This window comes from Rattus norvegicus, chromosome 3, assembly GCF_021556685.1.
Source record: "Rattus norvegicus strain SHRSP/BbbUtx chromosome 3, alternate assembly SHRSP_T2T, whole genome shotgun sequence".
NCBI classification, from domain to species: Eukaryota; Metazoa; Chordata; class Mammalia; order Rodentia; family Muridae; genus Rattus; species Rattus norvegicus.
Window position 1 is genome coordinate 13,406,787 of NC_141536.1, and position 21,323 is coordinate 13,428,109.

The 21,323-nt window shown below is 51.3% G+C and overlaps 1 protein-coding gene across 1 annotated transcript in view; it reads left to right on the top strand.

Moving 5' to 3' along the window:
* Positions 1-17,575: 17,575 nt before the first annotated feature.
* The window catches only part of Ncs1 (neuronal calcium sensor 1), a 48,035-nt gene continuing 44,287 nt past the window's right edge, over positions 17,576-21,323 (top strand). Inside the window, 1 exon segment of the mRNA NM_024366.2 lies at positions 17,576-17,699. Coding sequence (NP_077342.1) covers positions 17,636-17,699 — 64 coding nt within the window. The 5' untranslated portion in view covers positions 17,576-17,635.

Here is a 21,323-nt window from a genome sequence, read left to right on the forward strand (position 1 = left end):
TGGTTAAGAGTACTGACTGCTCTTCCTAAAGGATCTGAGTTCAAATCCCAGCAACCATATGGTGGCTCACGACCATCTGTAATGAGATCTGATGCCCTCTTCTGGTGTATCTGAAGACAGCTTCAGTGTACTCAGATACATAAAATATAAATAAATCTTTTTAAAAAAAAGTCTTCCTTTCCTCATGCTCCATACCACAAATCTCTGGTTGTGTGTGTGTGTGTGTGTGTGTGTGTGTGTGTGTGTGTGTGTGTGTGTGTGATTCTATTTCACCTAGCATGTTGAGGGTTTTTTTTCCCCCTATTTTGTTCTTTTTTTGAGACAGGACTTCATGCATTTCAGGTTGGTGTTGAATTTGACCATCTCTAAGTCAGACAGTTTCCCAGACAGATTGGGGGATTGGGTGGGGGTGGGGTGGGGTCACCAGAGCAGGTAATAAAGATGCTGAACTTCTTCCTCACCCTCCTGACCTAAGACAAAAGCTGACAGCTTAAGCAAAGGCTTAGCAGTCTTTCCCTCCCACCCTCCCAGCACACACTCCAGCCTCCCCTCTAGCCCTGCTGATGGGCCAGCCAGACAAGTTCAAGGCCCAATCAGGTCGTGTTGACACCAAATTTGTGAACCTATCATCCACCCTGTCTTTGTTCAAACCGACCAACCCTAAACTATGTGAGGGAAAATCCCTCAAAGACCCTTAAAATTCCCAGTCCTGGAGGAGATACTGTTCTTTTCAGGCTCCCACACACCCCTCTGCTTTGTGGAGGGGTGTTCTCTTTGGTGCTCACTGTGGATGTATAGATTTCTTTAGCTTTAATAAAAGGCTTTCTTCACTGGCTAATTCTGTCTGTTGAGCCTTTTCCTGCCTTTTAATTCCTCCACTGGCAGAGAAAACAAACATTAGCTGGACCTCTAGACAGTAACAAATCCACTATGTAGCCAAGGATGGCCTAGAACTCTTGATCCTCCTGCCTCCTTGTCTTAGTTAGGGTTTCCATTGCCACCCCCCTCCCCAAGGGATAAGGCAAACAAAACATATTTGCCTCTTTTTTTTTTTTAAAGATTTATTCATTTATTATATATAAGTACACTGTAGCTATCTTCAGACACACCAGAAGAGGGCATCAGATCCCATTACAGATGGTTGTGAGCCACCATGTGGTTGCTGGGAATTGAACTCAGGACCTCTGGAAGAACAGTCAGTGCTTTTAACCGCTGAATCATCTCTCCAGCCCTATTTGCCTCTTTTTTTTTTTTTTTTTTTTTTTTTTTTGGTTCTTTTTTTCGGAGCTGGGGACCGAACCCAGGGCCTTGCGCTTCCTAGGTAAGCGCTCTACCACTGAGCTAAATCCCCAGCCCCCCTATTTGCCTCTTTTAATCTGATGTTTATTCGTCTCTGTTACACCGTAGATATTCTTTATATATTCTGGATATTAATCCAAAATCAAGTCTATGATTTACAGATATTTTTCCCATCCTGAGTTTTCACATTTTTAATAGTGCTCCTTGATACACAAACATTTTAAATTAATTTTTCTTACTTAATTTTGGTACATGTGTGTGAAAGAGAGAGGAGAGAGAGAGTGTGTGTGTGTGTGTGTATGTGTGTGTGTGTGTTGTGTGTGTGTTGTATATGTGTGTTGTGTGTGTGAGTGTGAGTGTGTGTGTGTGTGTGTGTGTGTGTGTGTGTTGTGCATGGTATGTGTGTGTACAGACTGAGTGCCAGGGTCTCCCTTTGTGGACTTGGCTAGTTTCTTCTACTTTTATGTAGGTTCTGGAGATCAAACTCAAGCTGCCACGCTCTGGCAGCAAGCACCATTATGCTCTGAGGCATCTTGCCAGACCCATTTAAATTTTTTAGGATGTAATTTCATGCTACATAGCTCAAGATCCCCCTACCTCTGACTTGGAAGTGTTGAAGTCACAGATGCAGGCGACCATGCCTAGCTGATATTTAAAATTTGTTCCAATGTATTGATACTTTTCTCTTGTTCCTTTGTTTTAGGATCACGTCTGGGAAACATTTGTACAATTTAGTATCAGGAAGCTTTTTAAATTTCCTTTTGAGTTTTAATAAGTGAGTTTTAATAGTATTAGGGATGGAAGCCAGGCCTTGAGCACAACAGACGAGCATGCCACCACTGAGTCATATCCCAAGGCCTAAGAGTTTCACACTATTGGCTTTTACATTGAGGTCTTTGGTCCGTTTTGAGTTCTCTTTGTGTCTAGAATAGGGAAAAGACCCATCTTGACCTTGGACACGTACCATTGGCTGTACATAGTCCTTGGACACGTACCATTGGCTGTACATAGTCCTTGGACACGTACCATTGGCTGTACATAGACCTGTTCCCGTTGACTAGTCCCGCCCATTGATGGGACAGTTCTGCTGATACATAGGTGGCCAGTGAGCACATGAGAGATGCTGGTCTCACCCCCAGGAAACTGTGATCAGAAAGACACTGACAATGGGAAGGACAAGGACAAGGACAAAGGATGACTATGGTGGGGATGCACAATGGAACAGCTGCCTGGGGACATCTCAGTAACTCCACAAAAGATGGCACTCACGGGGCCAGAGAGGTGGTCCAGTGAGTAAGATGCTCTTGGTGTAAGCTAAGGACCCGGAGTTCAGCCCTCACTTAAACATCTGGGTGTGGCCCTACACATCTGTAACTCCAACACTAATTAGAGAGGCAGAGGCAGGTGGATCTGGGGGCTTGCTGCTAAGCCAGACTAGCCAAATCAGCAAGATTCGATTTTAGTGAGAGACTGTCTCAAAAAACAAGGTAGAGAGCCAGAGATCCTCACAAAACTCTGGCCTCCACATATGAACATACAAGCAGGCATTCATGCGCACGCGCGCACACACACACACACACACACACACACACACGAGTACACCACCCTTCCCCACACATGAATACACCAACACACATAAATACACCCCTCAACATATATGAATACACACACACACACACACACACACACACGAATACAATGCATACACAGATAAATGAATATAACTTTTTACAAAACCTGTTTAAAGGATCTAGAGATGACCCAGTGTTTAAGGGCATTTACTGCTCTCCTAGAGGATCCAAGTTTGGTTCCAAGCGCCCAGGTAGGTGGGTCACATCTGCTTGTAACTCCAGCTCCAAGGAATCTGAAACACTCTTCTGACTTCCACGGGTACCTGTACTCACATGCACACAACATACAGTCTGGCGGTTTAAATGAGAAAGGCCCCGTAGGCTCATACATGTGAATGCTGGCTTCCCAGTTGTGGAACTATTTAGCAAGGTTTAGGATGTTGTTGTAAAAATATAAAAATAAAAATGTACTGTTGTCTTTTTCCCCCGCTAGGCTAGCACCGCGGTGCCCCAAGACATCTGCTAGGTATCTGGGCGGAAACACATCCCAGCCGCACACTTCCCTACACTCAAACCCTCACATAAAAGAACACACAACACAATAATCTTAGATCCAATTGATAAGATATAATTGCCCACTTAAACATACAAAGCCCGGTACCATCCATCCCTTGAGAACATTGATAACAACCTGTAAATACACAGAGCAGAATCTTAACATCACCTGCCATCTTGTCCTGCCACGGCTTCTCTCCCCTCTCCCTCCAGTCTCTCCTTTCTCTCTCTGTCTCCTCCTCTTCCTTCAAAGTTATCTCCCGCCCATCCTTCCTTCTCCTCCAATGACAGGCCTCCTTCTATCCTGTACCTGCCCCTCACCTGTACTTTACAAATTCATTGGGGAGAAGGTTCTGGTGAAGTCACCTGAGTCCTTGACTAGGCAGCTGTCCTTGGGGCAGTGGAATTAGCATCAAAATACAGATAACTTCAGGGCAAACTGCAACAGAGGAGGTGTGGCAATGTTGAGGGAGGCGTGACACTTGGGATGGGTTTTGAGGTTTCAAAAGCTCAAGCCATTCCTAGTTAACGTTCTCTCTCTGCCCCATGCTTGTGGATCGGATGTACTCTCTCAGCCACTGCTCCAGTCCCATGCCTGCCTGCCTGCCTGCTGCCTGCCACCATGCTTCATGTCCTAATGATCATGGACTAACACTCTGAAACTGTAAGCAAGCCCCAATCAAATGCTTTCTATTATAAACTGCCTTGGTCATGGTGTTTAATCACAACAATAGAACAGTAAACAAGACAGACAGACAGGCACACACACACACACACACACACACACACACACACACACACACACACACACATTTTAAAAATAAATCTTTTTTAAAAAGACAGAAGGGGTTTGGGGATTTAGCTCAGTGGTAGAGCGCTTGCCTAGCAACCGCAAGGCCCTGGGTTCAATCCCCAGCTCCGGGAAAAAAAAAAAAAAAAAAGACATAGAAGCTGGAAAGGTGGCTCAGCAGTTAAAAACGCTGGCTGCTCTTGCAGAGGATCTGGATTCAGTTCCCAGCATCCACAGGGCGGCTCACAAACACCCCCAACTCCAGTTTCAGAAGAGCCAATGTCACCTTCTGACGGCCACAGGCACTGGTAATGCACACGGTTCTCATATATGCAGGCACGATACTCATATACATATAGGAATCGTTTTTTAAGATTATTCATTTTTATGTATATGAGCGCTCTATCTAAACAGCAGAAGAGGGCATCGGATACCATTACAGTCCATCATGAGCCACCATGTGGTTACTGGGAATTGAACTCAGGTCCTCTAAAAGAGCAACCAGTGCTCTTAACCACTGAGCCATCCCTCCAGCCCCAAGATGAGTCTTTTAAAAATTAAAATTAAAGGGGTTGGGGATTTGGCTCAGTGGTAGAGCGCTTGCCTAGCAAGCGCAAGGCCCTGGGTTCGGTTCCCAGATCCAATAAATAAATAAATAAATAAATAAAATAAAATTAAAAAAGGAAGGTGCAACCCCAAGCTCAAGTGCCTGCAGGAATAGAATGGGTTTACCCGGCCCTGGTGACATGTGGTCAAGGAGGGCTGCATGGAGGAAGCACCACTAAGCCATCCAGAACATGGTGTCTTGGTCTTAGGAGTTGGGAAGTTCGGAGGTGTTCAGAGAGGCACAGCATACAGCAAGGCATGCGGTGAGGGTGTGTCACAAGATCTCCTGCCCCTACTCACCATTCCAATCTTTCTCAAGTGTGCACCTAGTTCTAGGCTCGGGCTATGATTGGTTTTAATGGGTAGCAATGTCCCTTGTCTCCCTATGCCGTATACTGACTGATTCAAGACATTGACTGAGTGGTAAAGGAACCTGCCCAGCATGCAGAAGACCCCCAGCTCCATCTCGGCACCAAGTGGACATGTGTATACACAAACACACACACACGCACGCACGCACGCACGCACGGGCTGCGGGTAGACTACAGATAAATCCAGACTGGGACTCAGCACTGGAGGCTTAAGGGGCAGAATGGGAGTATAAGGAGAAAATGGTCCTTTTTAGTGAGATGGGAACCCAAGACGGGAGCCCTCTGCTGCTGCATTTCTTCTGTGAATGTCCTCGATGTGGAAGAGTCAGTGGCAGGAACAGAGAGAAAACATCAGACTCATGTATAGCCCGAGAGCTTAGAGCAAGCCTTGTCTGAAGGAGGTGATGTGGGACTCAGTTACACAGATCAGTTTCTACGTTAGCCATTTGGGCTGCGGGATTTCCGATCTGAGAGAGGTAGGGAGAGCCCAGCAGGCCACCCTGGGTGCTCAGTGTATCTGGGAGGCGTCCCCCAGAAGGTGCCAAATTAGAATGTTTGTTTGCTTTGAGACAAGGTCTCACCCTGTAGCCCTGGCTATCCTGGAACTTTCTCTATAGACCAGGCTGGCCTCAAACTCAGAGATCTACCTGCCTCTGCCTCCCGAGTGCTGGAATTAAAATGTCTTCTTTCCTAGGAATGTGGACAGAACACCCTGTTGAATCTCACAGGCTGTCACAGAGGGGCCCTGACCCAGTGTGAGCACAAGGGAGCTAAACTGTTGCTCTCTCCTGGGTTTTTTATCCTCTCAAGGGGCTCTTCGGGGACATCCCAGGGGCCAGTTGATTGGCCCACAGCTACCCCGGAGTCACACAGGCCAGCATCTCAGGTATTTTCCCCTGACCTAGTCCTGTCCATCACCACACTAGCCTGCATCTGTAGCACAAACTGTTCCAGACGGAGGCCCGGCAGAACTGATGTTGGTTTTGAGAGAAAGCTCTTCACCTCGCCTAGAATCCCCATCCAGCTCCGCCGGCTTCCCCGCTTTTTGGGGTAATTGTGTTCTGCCTCTGCCGTCCGGCTTCATAAAATCCATCCGCGGGTGGCTGCATTGATTTTTAATCATGTTTTACCTCTGCGTAATGAGTCTCTCGGGCCCTTTGCAGCCGCTCTTGGCGTCACACACTCAGAGCCTACTGCAACTGGTGATTCAGACAGAATTATTAACAAGACTGTATTTATTCTAGAAAGGCCTGCTAGGAACCCTGTCCGTGCAGCGAACTGGAGACATAGGCTTATGCCTTGACCCTCCCAGGCTGTGATAACCAGCAGCCCGGCCTGGCTGGGGAGCTACCTGCGGGGCGTGGCTACAGTGACTGGCTCTCCTAGGGTTTCATTTTTTGTTTGGTTTTTCAAGGTAGGGTTTCTCTGTGTAGCCGCACCCTGCAACCCCCTGTCCTGGAACTCATTCTATAGACCAGGCTGGCTTCAAACTCAGAGATCCATCTGCCTCTGCCTCCTGAGTGCTGGGATTAAAGGTGTGCACACCCTGCCCAGCATCCTCCTATGCTTAGAATAGCCCTTTCCCGTTCAGGGATGTAGCACTGCGAAGGCATGTCTCCTTAAATATGGGTGAGGCTGGGAAAGTCAGGCACACACCAGACAGCTCAGATCACCGTTGCTGCCACCAGGATGCCAGGATCTCACCATGGGCTGCCCATCAAATCCCGCCTTGCCACAACCTGAATGGCCATAGAGGTGACATCCAGAAAAGATTCCCAGTCTGGAGCAGCTGTGGATCCCAGAACCTCCACCTGACAAGAGTCGTCCTATGCCCCACTGACAGGCTTCCTCCAAGGCAGTAAACACTTGCAGCAGGGGACACTTGCAGCAGGGGACACTTGCAGCAGGGGACACTTGCAGCAGGGGACACTTGTCCCTGGACCAGATGGGCTTCCGTGGCATCCATCAACCTGGCTTACTGCTCCATGGACTAACTTCTCCTGGACAGACGGTCGTTTCAAGGAATGCAAATAACCCTGCAGGTAGCAGCTGCCTGGGGGCACCGCTGTGCCCCCTGTATCCAGAAAACACAGCTCAAAGGGCTCTAGTGCCCATCCCTCGTCCCGGTGCTGTGACAAACCTCCTCACGTCAGGCCTCTTTCACAGAAAGCTCTGACTATTTCTTTTCCTCCGCCAAATGTAACAGGATACAGCCGAGTGGTGAAGGACCTGCTTGGTTGGCTTTTATAATACCCGGGTTCATTCCATAGCAACCCCGCCCTCTACAACCATCTTCTTCTTTATCTCCACTCCACCCTCATCAACATGTCCATCATTACTAACATCTTCTCCATCTCCACCACCACCATCATCACTATCCGAACTCGTTATCTCTACACCACCGTCACCACCACCACCACCTCCATCTTCTTTAGTACCACCACCATTGCCATCACCACCACCATCTCATCACCACCACTGCCATCACCATTACCGCCATCGCCATTACCGCCATCGCCAAACCACCACCACCACCATCACCGTCGCCACCACCATTGCCATCGCCACCTCCACCTCCATTGTCTTTTTTTTTTTCCTCTTTTTTTTTTCTGTTTTTCGGAGCTGGGGACCGAACCCAGGGCCTTGCGCTCGCTAGGCAAGCACTCTACCGCTGAGCTAAATCCCCAACCCCTCTCCATTGTCTTTAATACCACTGCCATCGCCACCACCATTACCATCATCACTACCGCCATCGCCACTGCCATCATCACTGGCATTATTACCACAACCACCACAACCATCGTGTAACAGCTGAGTAACAATGAACAGCGCCCTGCACAGCAGTTTGTTGACACTGTGATCGTGTTACCACCTTGTCCAGAAGGACACATCATGATCTCCCCTTTCCAGAAGAAACCAGAGCTTAGTTTCCGTAATCCCCATGACCGGACAACCAAGCTGGGCCAACCACTGATTGCTTGGCTTTCCTCCACGGGGAGGAGGTGTCCAGCCACTTACACAGGCCCCTAAGACACACAGTTGGGGCCAGGGACCACTGGGGGAAGGCAGCCCACTCATTGGCTTCCCTGCTCCCAGGCTTGCACACTGGTCAGGAAGTGACTCACTCCAGGTGACTGTGCTGCCAGGAACCTGGAGGCAAAGTGAGCAGGAAAGAGGGCAGATTTCTTGAGGGACTGCCGAGATTCCTGGTCTCCAGGCTGGCTGCTCCTCCAGGTGCCACATGTCAGTCTCTCCAGCTGAACTCTTGGGTTACCTCAGCTCTGTCCCTGTGTAGTGCATTCTCAGTGCCCGAGACCTTAATGACCCAAGGCACGTGGCTTAAGGGCACCCTCTGTGGGACAGGCACCCAAAGATTTGACATCCTATATGGCCAGGAACTGTGGCTGGGCAGGTTCCTTCCAACCTTGTAAGGTAAGCAGCACCTACTTAACAGCTGGCTGTGCGTTCCTTCATACCAGGGGCCATGTTGTCCCGGTCAGCTTAAGCAGAGGCAGCCCTGTTCCTTGGTCCCTTCTGTCAGGAACTTCTGTGGCCTGAGTTCCCCTGCACCTGGCTCTTCGAAAGGCTGTTTGGAGTTTTACTTCTATTTGAGACTGGGGACTTGCTTCGAGTGCCAGGATGGCAGTTGCGTGTCACCATTCCTAACATCTATCAAGGGTTTTAAAATAGTGCTCTACAAATACATGAGTATGGCCAGTCTTTTGCTACTGTGTGCTACTTTTTCCCACCCTTTATCTCCCTGGTTTCACCCCCATTGATAGATAGGAGAGCAACAGGGATAGAGGGGGGAGAGGAATTAGGGGGAAAAAAAATCCCTGAATCTAATTTCTTTCCTTTCGTTTCTTCTTTGAGCACAACGACTAACAAACCACAGCCAACCTCTCTAAACAACCAACAACCACCCATCCCCACCTCTTGTGGCCCTAGCATTTATCCACCCTTTGAAAAGTTCCCAGAATTCCAAGTGTCACACATTACAGAATCTCTCTGCAGCTGACAGAATCCTGTCCCTGCTAGAGCACGAGGCAAATCATAGTCAGCTGCCGTGGACAGTCCGAAGCAGCCCCACATTCCTATACCAGAGGTTAAAACAAAAATGCATTCTTGGGTTGGAGAGATGGCTCAGTGGTTACGAGCACTGGCTGCTCTTCCAAAGGTCCTGAGTTCAATTCCCAGCAACCACATGGTGGCTCGAGACCATCTGTAATGAGATCTGGTGCCCTTCATCATCATCTTCATCACCATCACCACCATCTTTATCATCCTTACCACCAAAACCACCACTGCCATCATCATCACCACCACCATCTTCTTCATCTTCATCATCACCATCTTCATCTTCATCATCTTCACCACCACCATCTTCATCTTCATCATCCTCATCAACACCACCACCTTCATCATCTTCACCACCACCACCATCTTCATCATCACCATCTTCATCTTCATCACCATCACCACCATCACTATCTTCATCAACATCACCATCATCACCAACACTACCATCTTCATCATCATCACCATCATCATCAACACCACCACCACCACCATCATATCATCAACAACATCACCACCACCATCATCACCTCTTTGGACACGTGGAAGAGACAGCTCTGGATGTGTGGACGCCATCTCCATTTACTTCTGTACCCTTGCCTTTTCAGGGACAGAAAGCAACTTAAGGAAAAAGAACTTATTTTGGCTCATGGAGTATGGAAACATTGTTGGGACTGGGGAAATGCCTTCACGGGTGAAGCATGTTGCTATGTTGCTATGCAAGCTTGAGCACCCAAGTTTGGATCCCAGTCCCCACAGAAATCGAAGCACGGCAGCATCCGTTCATGACCTCAGCATGGGAGAGATGGGACAGTGGACCCTGAAGGCCAGGGGTAGCCTAACTCAAAATACCAAAGCAAACCAAATCAATAAATGAAAAGAGGAAGAGGTTGAAGATGATGTCGCGATGTGGATCTCCGGCTTTCACACGTATACGCGTGCGTGCGTATGTTTGCATAATACACAAACATGTATGGCCCCATTTCCTCCTTCCCCCCAAGACACACAAGATATATATGTTCATCACTGGGGGAAGCCACGGCAGGGATTATGGTGGCAAGAACATGCATGACTCCTCACGTCTCAGCTGACAGGGGAAGCAGAAAGCAAGGCATGCTGGGATTCTTAGCAAGCATGCCGGGATTCTTAGCAAGGCATGCTGGGATTCTTTTATCCTTTGTATCTAGTCTGGTAGTCCAATCCACAGTATGGCGCTGCTCACATTCAGGGTGGCTTCTTGTTCGGTTCAATCACATGTCCCCTTGGTGATCCCATTTCAGTCAGGTTGAAAGAGATGATAGGCTCACAGGTCATTTCCCTCATGCTCGTCAGAGGGACTCATCTTTTCCCTACTCTCTGACAACGCTCTCTTTTAAAAGTTCAAGTAGTTGGGCCTGGTGGCTCACTCTTTTAATCTCGGCTCTCTGGGATTTGGAGTCTGAAGCCAGTCTGGTCTGCATGGTAAATTCCTGGCCGATCAGGGCTACACAGTGAGATATTGTCTCAAAAGAAGTTTTTTTCCCCAGTGCTGTGGGTTGGGCCCAGGGCCTGGCACGTACAAGGCAAAGCTCCCTACACTGAGCCTCAGCCCGGCTCTCAGGACCGGAGCATGTTGCCATGGGCTGATGCAACGCCTCTTGAGGACATTTGATTGACGCATAGCAATGGTATATGCTTGTAGCGAGTACAGCGTGGTTATCCCAACAGGAATAGTCAAATACCAAGTCCGATGATCAAATCCATGTGGGTGGTCCGCCCAGCTCCTCAGATGATCCTTTCTTGTCTTTGCAGGAGAGCTTAGGGGATCTCCGCTAGTTAGCTGTGTGCTGCATAATTAGTCAGTGTCAACAAGCCAGGGCCTTACTGAACCATAGAACTGATTTTTCCTGTCTGGTGGGTTTTATGTTTGTTTTTTTCAGTGCTGGGGATGGAACCCCGGGCCTTGAGCATGCTAGGCAGGTCTTCTGCTCCTGAGCTCCACCCCAGCTCCTAACTGTATTTTCTTAACGTGTTATCCGGCCTCTCTCTGTCTGTTCTTCTTCCAGCAGCCCTCCATGACAGTCTATACCCACTTCCAGATAATACGTGCGTGCGCACGCACACACACATGTGCACTCACATTGAACACCCTGAGTTTGCGATTACAGATGTTAGTGCTGGACATTGAATTCATGTCCTCTGGAAGATTAACCAGTACCCTTAATCACTGAGCCACCCAATTCCCGCCCCCAGACAGTCTTATAAAACAATAGGAAGGGGGGGTGGAGCAAGTTCGACTTAGGTGTGCCCTCAGACCATCGCCCACCTCATTCTGATTCTGCACATCTGGGCGACAGAGGACAAACTCTCAAGTGGACATGTGGTCCAGGAGGTCCTCCTCTTTCTCCTCAGGCTGTTCGCACAGGAGAAATGATGTGACCAGCTAGAGAGATGGCCCAGCAGCGTTGAGAACACTGTGGGTTCTTGCAGAGGACCCATTCAGCTCTCAGCACCCACATGGTGGCTCGCACCTCAGTTCTAGGAGATCTGACTCACCTTTCTGTCCTCCATGAGCACCAAGCACACACTGCATGGACGTACATGTAGGACAAACACTCATACACATAAAATTAAAACATAACTTTTTTATATGGGTGTAGGAGCACATGCCTTTAATCCCAGCACTCGGGAAACAGAGGCAGGCAGATCTTTAAGTTCAAGGCCAGCCTGGTCTACAGAGTGAGTTCCAGGACAGCCAGGGATACTGAGACCTTATCTCAAAAACCAAACTGAAAAAAAAACAAAAAACAAAAACCAAACAACAACAACAACAACAAAAACCCATTAAAAACAAACAAAATGAGTAAATATCCACAATAAGCTTTCTTCTCCTCCTTCCTAGGAACAATCCTCCCTTCCTTCCTTTTTTATTTCTTTTTCATTCAGTTATTTTCCTACATCTGCATACATGCATCATATATGTGCCCAAAGAAGCCAGAAGAGGGAGTTGGATCTCCTAGAACTGGAACTACAAATGGGTTGTGAGCTGCTGTGTGTGTGTGTGTGTGTGTGTGTGTGTGTGTGTGTGTGTGTGTGTGTGTGTGTGTGATCAAACTAGGGTCCTCTGGAAGAACAGCTTAATCCCTTAGCCATGTCTCCAGCCTGCCTCTTACCTCCCTCTGATCCTCTTCAACACCCCCTGAGCCTTGGAGGAGGAAATAGAGCCAGTTTCTTTGTTGTCTGGTTTTCCTCTAACTTTCTTCATATTCCAGGTGTTTGCACAAGCACATGGAGGTCAGAGGCCTGCCTCCATGTCTCTTCTTCTACCTGTTTGCGGAAATGAACTCAGGATCTCTCACATCCTGGGCTAGCCTCAGACTCACTGTATAACCAAGGCTGGCCTTGAACTCCTCCCAAGTATTCATGGAGTGTTAGAATCCCTGACTGCCAGGTCGCATCCCACCTACTGAGCTGTATCTCCCAGAGGGTTTTTCTTTTTAACAGGAAGAACCACCCCCGCTCCGGCCTCACTCGCAGACATCTTGGAGCCAGTGTTTTAGCTCATGGCTCTCTTCAAAGATGGCCTCAACTCCAAAAAACACATTTCTCTAGTAGACCCAGCTCTTGACCCAGCAGGACCACAGTGGACTCCCCGCTCACCCCGAGGCCGCCCTCTAACACCTTACCCCCTTCAATTGTTCCTCAAGCAATTTTGCTTTTCACCGGTGCTGGGCTGTCCCCACCCACCCTGACTCCCTGCCACCCCCAAAGCACCCTTAGGGGACCTCTCCCCTCTGGGCAACATGTTATCTGCACAGGGGGTCTGGGCTTCCTTCACCTTCCCAATTGGCCAAGTCACTTCTAGGATACCCTACCCAAATCCTGCAGTCTCTCCTTGACTCCTGGTCTCCTTACAGTCCCTGGGTAGCCTTGTCCCTGTCTCAGCCACCACAATGCCTTCAGCCTAGACCTGCAGCCTGGGGGTGGTCATCCGCCGATGGCTCCTGCATGGTGTCCTGTACTTGTGCACATGGCTGTCTACATCTCAGCCTCACCGCCCCATCACCAAGCTCTGCTTTTCCTGCCTGTGCACTGACCCCTCCTTACCTCCTCTCTGCCCAGGTCACAGACATTCCCTTGTCCCAGCCGCCTCTGTCTCCCAGTCCTGTCTCCCAGTTCTCCAGGTTCTCGACTCCACTCTCCTCAACAGGAGCCCCACGGTGCTCTAGTCAGCACTTGTCATGCCCAGTCACGCTGGCCTGGTGGTCATCGATGACCTCAGGCAGGTTAGATTCCATGCCTGCCTGGAGTGAGTCTCCCTGACGTGAATCTGACCCCAGTTTCCCATCTCTACCCTGCCTCTGCTGTGGCTTACACAGGTGGCTTTTTAAACATTCCCATTTCTTTAGGTTAATTTCTTTTGTTATTTTCTGTGAATGTGTGTCTGTCTGGCTTGTGTGTATTTACGGACTCCACATGCACACCCGGTGCCCTTGGAGAAGAAAGGCATCGGATCTAGAACTGGATCACAACGGATGGTTGTGAGCCAGCATTGGTGTCTTAAAAATATGAGTGTGTGTGTGTGTGTGTGTGTGTGTGTGTGTGTACAAGTGTGTGTACAGGTGTGTGTGTGTGGGCACATGCATGTATATGTGAAATCAGAGGTTGGCTTAAGGTGACATTTCTCAGGAACGACTCATGTTGTCCTTTTGAGACTGGATCTGTCATTAGGATGTGGGCTCCGTCCGACTAGGCTAGACCAGGGAGAGCTCAGTGATTTGCCTGTCTCTGTCTTCTCTTGCCCTGGGATTACATGTGCACACCACCATGCCGGGCTTCCAGCCCCCACCATGTATACGTGTTGTGTGTGCATGCATGCATGTACACACGTACAAGGGAACATGTGCATGCATGTGTGTATGTGTGCATGTGTGCATGCATATGTGCCTGTGCGCCTGTGTGTGCACGTTTGTGTGCGCGCGCATGAGCATGTGGAGGTTAGAGGTTGGCATCAGAAGTCTTTGGTTGGGGCTGGGGATTTAGCTCAGTGGTAGAGCACTTACCTAGGAAGCGCAAGGCCCTGGGTTCGGTCCCCAGCTCCGAAAAAAAGAACCAAAAAAAAAAAAGAAGTCTTTGGTTGCTCTCCACTTTATTTCACTGAGGAGTAATCTCTCATGGAATTTAGAACTCTCGGATGAAGTAAATCTAGCTAGCCAGTCTGCCAATTGCTAGGATTACAGACAGGCTGCCAAGCCCCACCTCACATTCACTGGGCTGCAGGAGGTCTGAATTCCTACCGGCACACTCCTGAGGTAACTGTTTTCCCCACTGCATAGCTCACAGCCACAGCCGAGTTTGTGGAGATCAAATTCAGGTCCTCAGCACTTTATCAACTGAGCCACGATCTCAGCTCCCCCTTCCCTGCCACACCACACCACACACACACACACACACACACACACACACACACACACACACACACACACACTCACACACACCCCCAAAGTCAGCCCTTCACCTCAGCTATGCAGGTGTGTTATACCACCATGCCTGGCAAATTTGGTGGCTTTTATAAGAAGAGGCAGAGAGAGTGCTCTCTCCCTTTGTCCCTGTCCTTTTGCCTGAGGCTCTACCATTAGAGCCACCACCAGATAGTCTTTGGACCTCCAGCCTCCACAGCCATGAGCCAGAACAGACATTTGATTGTAATTCTCTCAGTCGCCCTCCTGCCCCTCCTCACCTACCCTTTGAGACTGTTCTTACCCCAGCTGTGCTCCCCCGACACTACAGAGCCTTGCTTGGTCCTCAATACCCTTCTCCCTGCTTCAAGTCCTTGACCAGATTCCATCCCAGGAGGCTCACAGATCCTCACCAGTACCTGGCATCCCCGTCTTACCTTGCTTGAGCTGTTTCTCCTTGGTTCTGTAACATATTGTCTGTTGTGTGAATTGTTCATGGTTTCTTTTTTTTTTTTTCGGAGCTGGGGACCGAACCCAGGGCCTTGCGCTTGCTAGGCAAGCGCTCTACCACTGAGCTAAATCCCCAACCCGTTTTTCACGGTTTCTAATGTCCCCCTGATCGTTACATTGTGAGTTCTATTGTGGCAAGGACTTTTCCAACATCCCCAGGGGCCTGGCACATAGTAGGTGCCCAGGAAATGCTAGCCCAGTGTTAGTGACTGTGAGAAGCCAGGCACTTCCCTCACTCCCATACCCCCCAGCGTCCTGGTTCTTTGCATGGTGATGGTGACCAGTTGGTTGTCATTGGGCAAGCTGAGACATGGTCATTTCTCATGTTGGTCACTACAATGTCCCCAGTCTTTTTAAAATGTCATAGAACTGTGCTTGTCCTTGAAATGCTGTCCTTGAACTCATTATATGGCCAAGGCTGGCACTGAGCTTCTCATCCTCCTACCTCCCTCTCCTGAGGAGTGACAGGCTTGCCTCGAAGCTCTGTAAGGCTTCAGCTATTAACCCTGTTGCCTCAGTCATGGCCCATGGTTTCTGTCTGAGCAGGATGTTCAGGTGAGGCTGGCCAGCTCTGCATCTCTTTCTGTGGCTTTTCCTCAGTGTCCATTTTGAATTGATCCTCAAAGCTGGGGTACCCTGCTCCCACCTCTAGTGCAGATTCCTCCAGCTGTGGTACAGTGCCAGCTTCCAGGATCCATGCCTGCTCACTTCCTGTATGGAATGGGTCCTTCACACCAACATGCTGGAACCTGGGTCTCACTTGGGCTCATGTGTGGGAAGGAACAGAATGTCTGAAGGCCGGAGACATTTGAGGTTGAAAGGTGCCATTGCCCTGGGTAGAGCTTTATGCCCTCTGAGGGGGAGAAAAAGAAATTCTGTCTACGGTTGCATCCCCGCTGGCTTTGGAGGGGATGGCTTCATCCTGCATGGTCTTTGCAGGACTCTGGCTCCTGGCATGGGTCATTCCTTCCCCGCCCGACCTGTTTTCTGCCCTTTCCTTGAGAGGTCTCCCTCCTAATTGTTGTCTAAGCTGGTTGTGAATCAGGGACCCTACTGCCCCCTCAACCCTTCCCTGTGTGGCTGGGCTAGCTCCCAGGCCTCTGCTACTAAGGCCGGCTCACAGAGGTTGCTACTGGCCCTCAGGACCTTCTGAGAGCAGGATGTATATTTGCTCTCCCTCCCCCTGGGGGCTCATTCTTTGGGAGAAACAAGTCCCACTGAACTAAGCGGTCCAAGTTTTCCTAAGCTGTTGAGAAGACACAAGAGTTGAGCAGAAAGTCAGGAGAGGTCTCAATTACGATGATATTTTTGGGAGAAGGGCAGGGCAGGCCATGCTAATCTTTCCCTGAGGTCCCTCCCGGAGCTCCACCAGCAGGCTCTGTTGCCCTTGGTCTCTCCAAGCAAGCCTCACAACAGAGAAGGCCTAACTTCAAGTATTCCTGGGCCCCGGGGACAGAGGCCAGGTCCTTGGGCAATACGGGCTTGCCAGGCTGGTCTCCAGAAGCTCTGGTCCTTCTGCCTGGCCTCAGATCATTCCCATCCTTGCCTGGAGCCCGGGGTGTAAAGGCTGCTCTCCCTCCCAGCCAGACACCTTCCAGGTTGATGCCCCATTCCTCTCTCAACCTGATCTTAGAAGTCATTTCCCCCAAGGCCAGGCAAAAGTGTTCCCACCGCAACCCATGCCAGCCAGCACATCAGGATGCTCCCAGAGAGGCCTGGGATCGCGCCTGTCAGGTTGGCCGCCCGGTCCCCAGAGCCCAACACATCCAAGTGGAATGAATGAATCGCGCCTGGCAGGGACTTGGCCTCGTTCATGTCCGATTTTCCGGGCCCTCCCTGCCCACGCCGCTGCGGAGAGGGGGTTGGGGGGACATGGATCGGCGAAGGGGGCGGTGCGGCGACCTCCCGGCGTCCCCGGAGAGCCAACTGGAGAGGGGGGGTGCCTCAACTCGGAGATCGCGCCTGTCGGAGCTGGGCGGGAGGTGGCGCCGGGCGCTGAGTGGCGGCTCCGAGTCCACCCCTGGCGCGCCGGTGCGGGCGGGAGGCGGGGAGCGTAGGGGCGGCGGCGGCGCAGCGGTAGCGAGCATGTGCTACGCAGCCCAGTAACCAGGGACGACCGCGGCTACCGAGCCCCGGCGGCTGCGGCGCCCAGCCCCGCGCAACTCCCCGCCGTGGCCGCTTGCACCGCAAAGGCCTGGCCCTCGCTGGATCCCCGAGGCCCCTTGAACCGTCAGCTGCGGTCGCGCAGCGCGCCGGAGCCCCGCGCACGGGACGCGCGGGCACGGCCAGACAAAGGCGCGGCCCCGGCCCGGCCCAGCCCGGCCTGCGGGCCTCCGCGCACCCCGGCCCGACCCAACCGCTCCCGCTGGGCGCCCCGAGCGGGTCCGGCCCGGGGAGCGGGGGCCGCGGCCGCCGAGCATGGGGAAATCCAACAGCAAGTTGAAGCCTGAAGTTGTGGAGGAGCTGACCAGAAAAACCTACTGTGAGTGCGCCCAGATCCCGGATCCCTGATTCCCCATCGCGCCTCGACCTTCCCTCCGCCCTTCTCGGCCGCGCCCCTGCCCCGCACCTGGCCCATTGTTCTACCCGCGCCCCCGCCCCCGGCCCTGGCTGGGTGTCGCCTGTCAGCGTGCTCCAGGGACCACCCCAGGTCCTCAGGGCATCTGCAGCCCACCCACTGCCCCCTCCAGTCCGAAGGGCTCGGGTTGTGCCGGGGTGGGGGGGCAAGTGGTCCCAGGAGGGGGCGCCCGGGCGTAGTGTGGCTCTCCTGCTTGGAGCATGGTGGGTGGGTGATTCATGCTTAATGATGCTGCTGCGGCTCCTGCCTCTTGCGAGGTTGGCCTGTCGCCCCCTCCCTGGCAAGTGTGACTGTGTGTTGGGAAGGAGAGGGCTGGTGAGACTGGTAGAATGCTCAGGCAGTAACTGTAAGGGTCCAAGGGTCTTGGGCGCCCTATTAGATGCCGCACTGTTGGGCTGTATTCCTGGTCTCACCCCTTCCTTGCTCCTGTCTCTGCCGCACCAGGAAATGGGTTTGTATAGTCCGAGCTGACGAGCTGACGAGTGAGGGAAGGTCTGTCCTACTCCACAGTCCTCTAGATCAGTCCCAGGGGTGGCTCTCCACGTGCCCAACTTCACAGATAAGTCTCTGCATTCACACCATGTGTCCCCCTCCTTGAAGCCTTTCCAGGGGTGGCCCTGGAAGTGGGGCCTGGGAGGCTTTGGCTGAGTGCTCTCTGCATCACCCAGAAAGACAGGCAGTTGATTGGCAGCTCCGTGGAGATGGAGGCTCTGGTGCAGTGCATGGCCTCTGCTCTCCCCTGCCCCCTATATCGGTCTTCTGAGCAGGTTTGCAGGTCTTGGCCAACCCAGTGCCTTAGCCCCGTGCTCCTTACCCTCCCGGACTTAGAACAAAGGGGGCTTTACTGCCTGGGCTCTCCTGGTCCCTGTCCCGAGGAATCAGAGAGGTCACATCCAGGAACTGCTCCTGTAGAGGTGTCCTTCCCAGCCCAGGCCACCTACTCTCCCTTCCCAGATTCAGTGGGTGGATTTTCTAGCTTGTTGTTGCTTGTGAGGTTGACCGGACCCTTGAAGGTGTGGCCCACAGTCATTAGCAGGTAGGCTGTAGGTGGAACACCCTCCCTCCCTGAATGGGCCGGGACCCCAGGGTCTGGGGAAGGTAGAGGGTTCCGTGGACTTCTCCAGGAACCATGGCACGTGGTGTACCAAGCTGTCTCCATGATGGTGAGGCTGGGGGGCCACAAATGAGTCCTGCTCACTGAGTGTGCCATGCTCACTGAGTGTGCCATGCTCACTGAGTGTGCCTCTCTGTGCCTCTCTTTTCCACCCTGGCCAAATGCTGGATTTGTAAGACCCGATGGGGGCCAAGATCCTTTTCTTCAGCCCCATCTCTGAAGGGCTGGCCTTACCTTGGGAAGAATGGGGCCAGCAAAACTCTCGTTAGGCACCGGCTTGGTGGTGCTCTGCTGAGCTATTTTTAAAGGCCTTTTGTGATGTGGAGCAGTTTTGTTCAGAGATGGAGGTAGTCTGGGTGCTTTTCCTTCATCTGAGGTCTTTTTAGGGGTAGGGGGATTCACTTGCTTCTGGCTTGTCTCCCCGTGGAAGCCAGCTCCCTCCAGGCAGGTCTTTCAGTGGCCCACAGCCATCTCTCGAAGATGATGGTTAATAGGTCTGCAGATCTTAGTGGGAGTAAAATAACCTCATCGGGTAAAGCAGAGCGTGCTCGCCGCTGGCGGCAGGCTCTCCTTGCTTCTCCTTTCTCATGAGGGATGGCAGGCAGCATCTCCCCACTTCCAGGGGAATTCTGAGTAGGGAGTCAAGAGACGCATCATCCAGGAAGTATTCCCAAATGTCACCATCTCCTGTCCCTCCCACTTGGCTTGCTCTTCTCTTAGGTCTGGGCTGAGCTCTGGAGTTGTATTCTCCTGGGGCTGGAGAGATGCTCAGTGCAAGCATGAGGAACTGAGGCGGGTTCCCAGTACCTGACTGAACATGTGGTTCGTGTCCACAACTCCAGCCCAGGGAAGGCAGACCTAGAGGGATCCTGGGAGCTCACTGGCCAGCCAGTCTAGTGAAATGGCCAGTTCTGGGTTCATTGAGAGACACCAGCCCAAACAATCAGGTGGAGGAACTGGAGAGATGACTTAGTGGTTAAGAATGAGCACTGCTGTTTCTTTAAGACCAGAGTTCAATTCCCAGCCCCCATGTCTGGGGCTCATAACTGCCTGTAACTACAGCTCAACCTGAGTCAAAATCTCTAGTCTCTATGGGCTCTGTATTCACGCACACAACTCCCCTAAGCTCCTTGCACATAACTTTTTTTTTTTCCTCTCGGAGCTGGGAACCGAACCCAGGGCCTTGCACTTGCCTTGTGCTTGCCTTGCACTTGCTAGGGAAGCGCTCTACCACTGAGCTAAATCCCCAACCCCCCTTGCACATAACTTAAAATAAAGCAAACCTTTAAAAGCAAAGGAAGGCGGAGAGCCATAACACCCAACATTGACCTCTGGCCTTCAGCTGGTCACCACACGGGTAGAATGCACACACACACACACACACACACACACACACACACACACACACACACACACACACACCCCACACGGTGAGAGTCATGTATTGATTTTGGTTCTTGGTTCTGGGGAGACCCAATTGAAGAAACATAGTCTGACTCATACTGCAGGTCCCTGGCTGTCCTATGCTGCAGGGTCCAGTTTGGGGACCCAGTGGCCCTGCCTCAGTCTATGTACCATCCTGGGTTGTGCGGATCTACTGTGGTTTGTGGTCCATGTGAGGCAGGGGTTGGAGGAGAGGAAAGAAGGGAGAGAGACTGAGGACTCCATGAGGAGGCTCCACGAGGACTTCACAACACATCTGGATTCACGCCTGGCTTCAGCCTAGCCAAAGATAACCTTCTTTCAGACTTAATGCTCTGGAACCTTCTGTTCTTCCTGTGCAGATGAGATTATCTGCTGACACTGTGCTCTCCTGCCCTTCTCTGGAACTCCATCTCTAAGTGCATCCGGTTAGCGAAGGGGAAGACCCCTCTACCTCTGCCCCCCAGCCTAGGCAGGACTCACAGACCAGCATGAACAGTAGTAGCAGTGCTGGGGAGAGGGGGTGGGGTCTGCCTCAGTCTCTCAGAACTGATTGGCAAGCCTGTTGTATCCTCATATAATTCAAGCTGAAGGAGAAGCCTCTTGCTTAGCTGAGCCTTGCTTTCCTCCTCTGCAAAATGGGTATGGTCTTGGTAGTGACCAAGTGAGTAGAGGTGTAATATGGCATGTCGGGTAAGTAGCCAGGGACTCTCTCCAAATTTGTCACTATTTCATGAAAACATTACACACACACACACACACACACATGCACACACGCACACACACACACCACGCACACACACACCACGCACACCTTATCCCTGCTCCAATGCTGGGATGGAACCCAAGGCCTTACACACAATAAGCCAAGTACTCTATCAGTGAGCCCCAGCCTCAGCTTTGAGCTTCGTTATGAATCAGCCTAAAATGTCTTTGGAGGGTGGTTTCATCTCTGCAGATGGCTCTTCTTGCCATGCCAGTCTTTGTGCTTA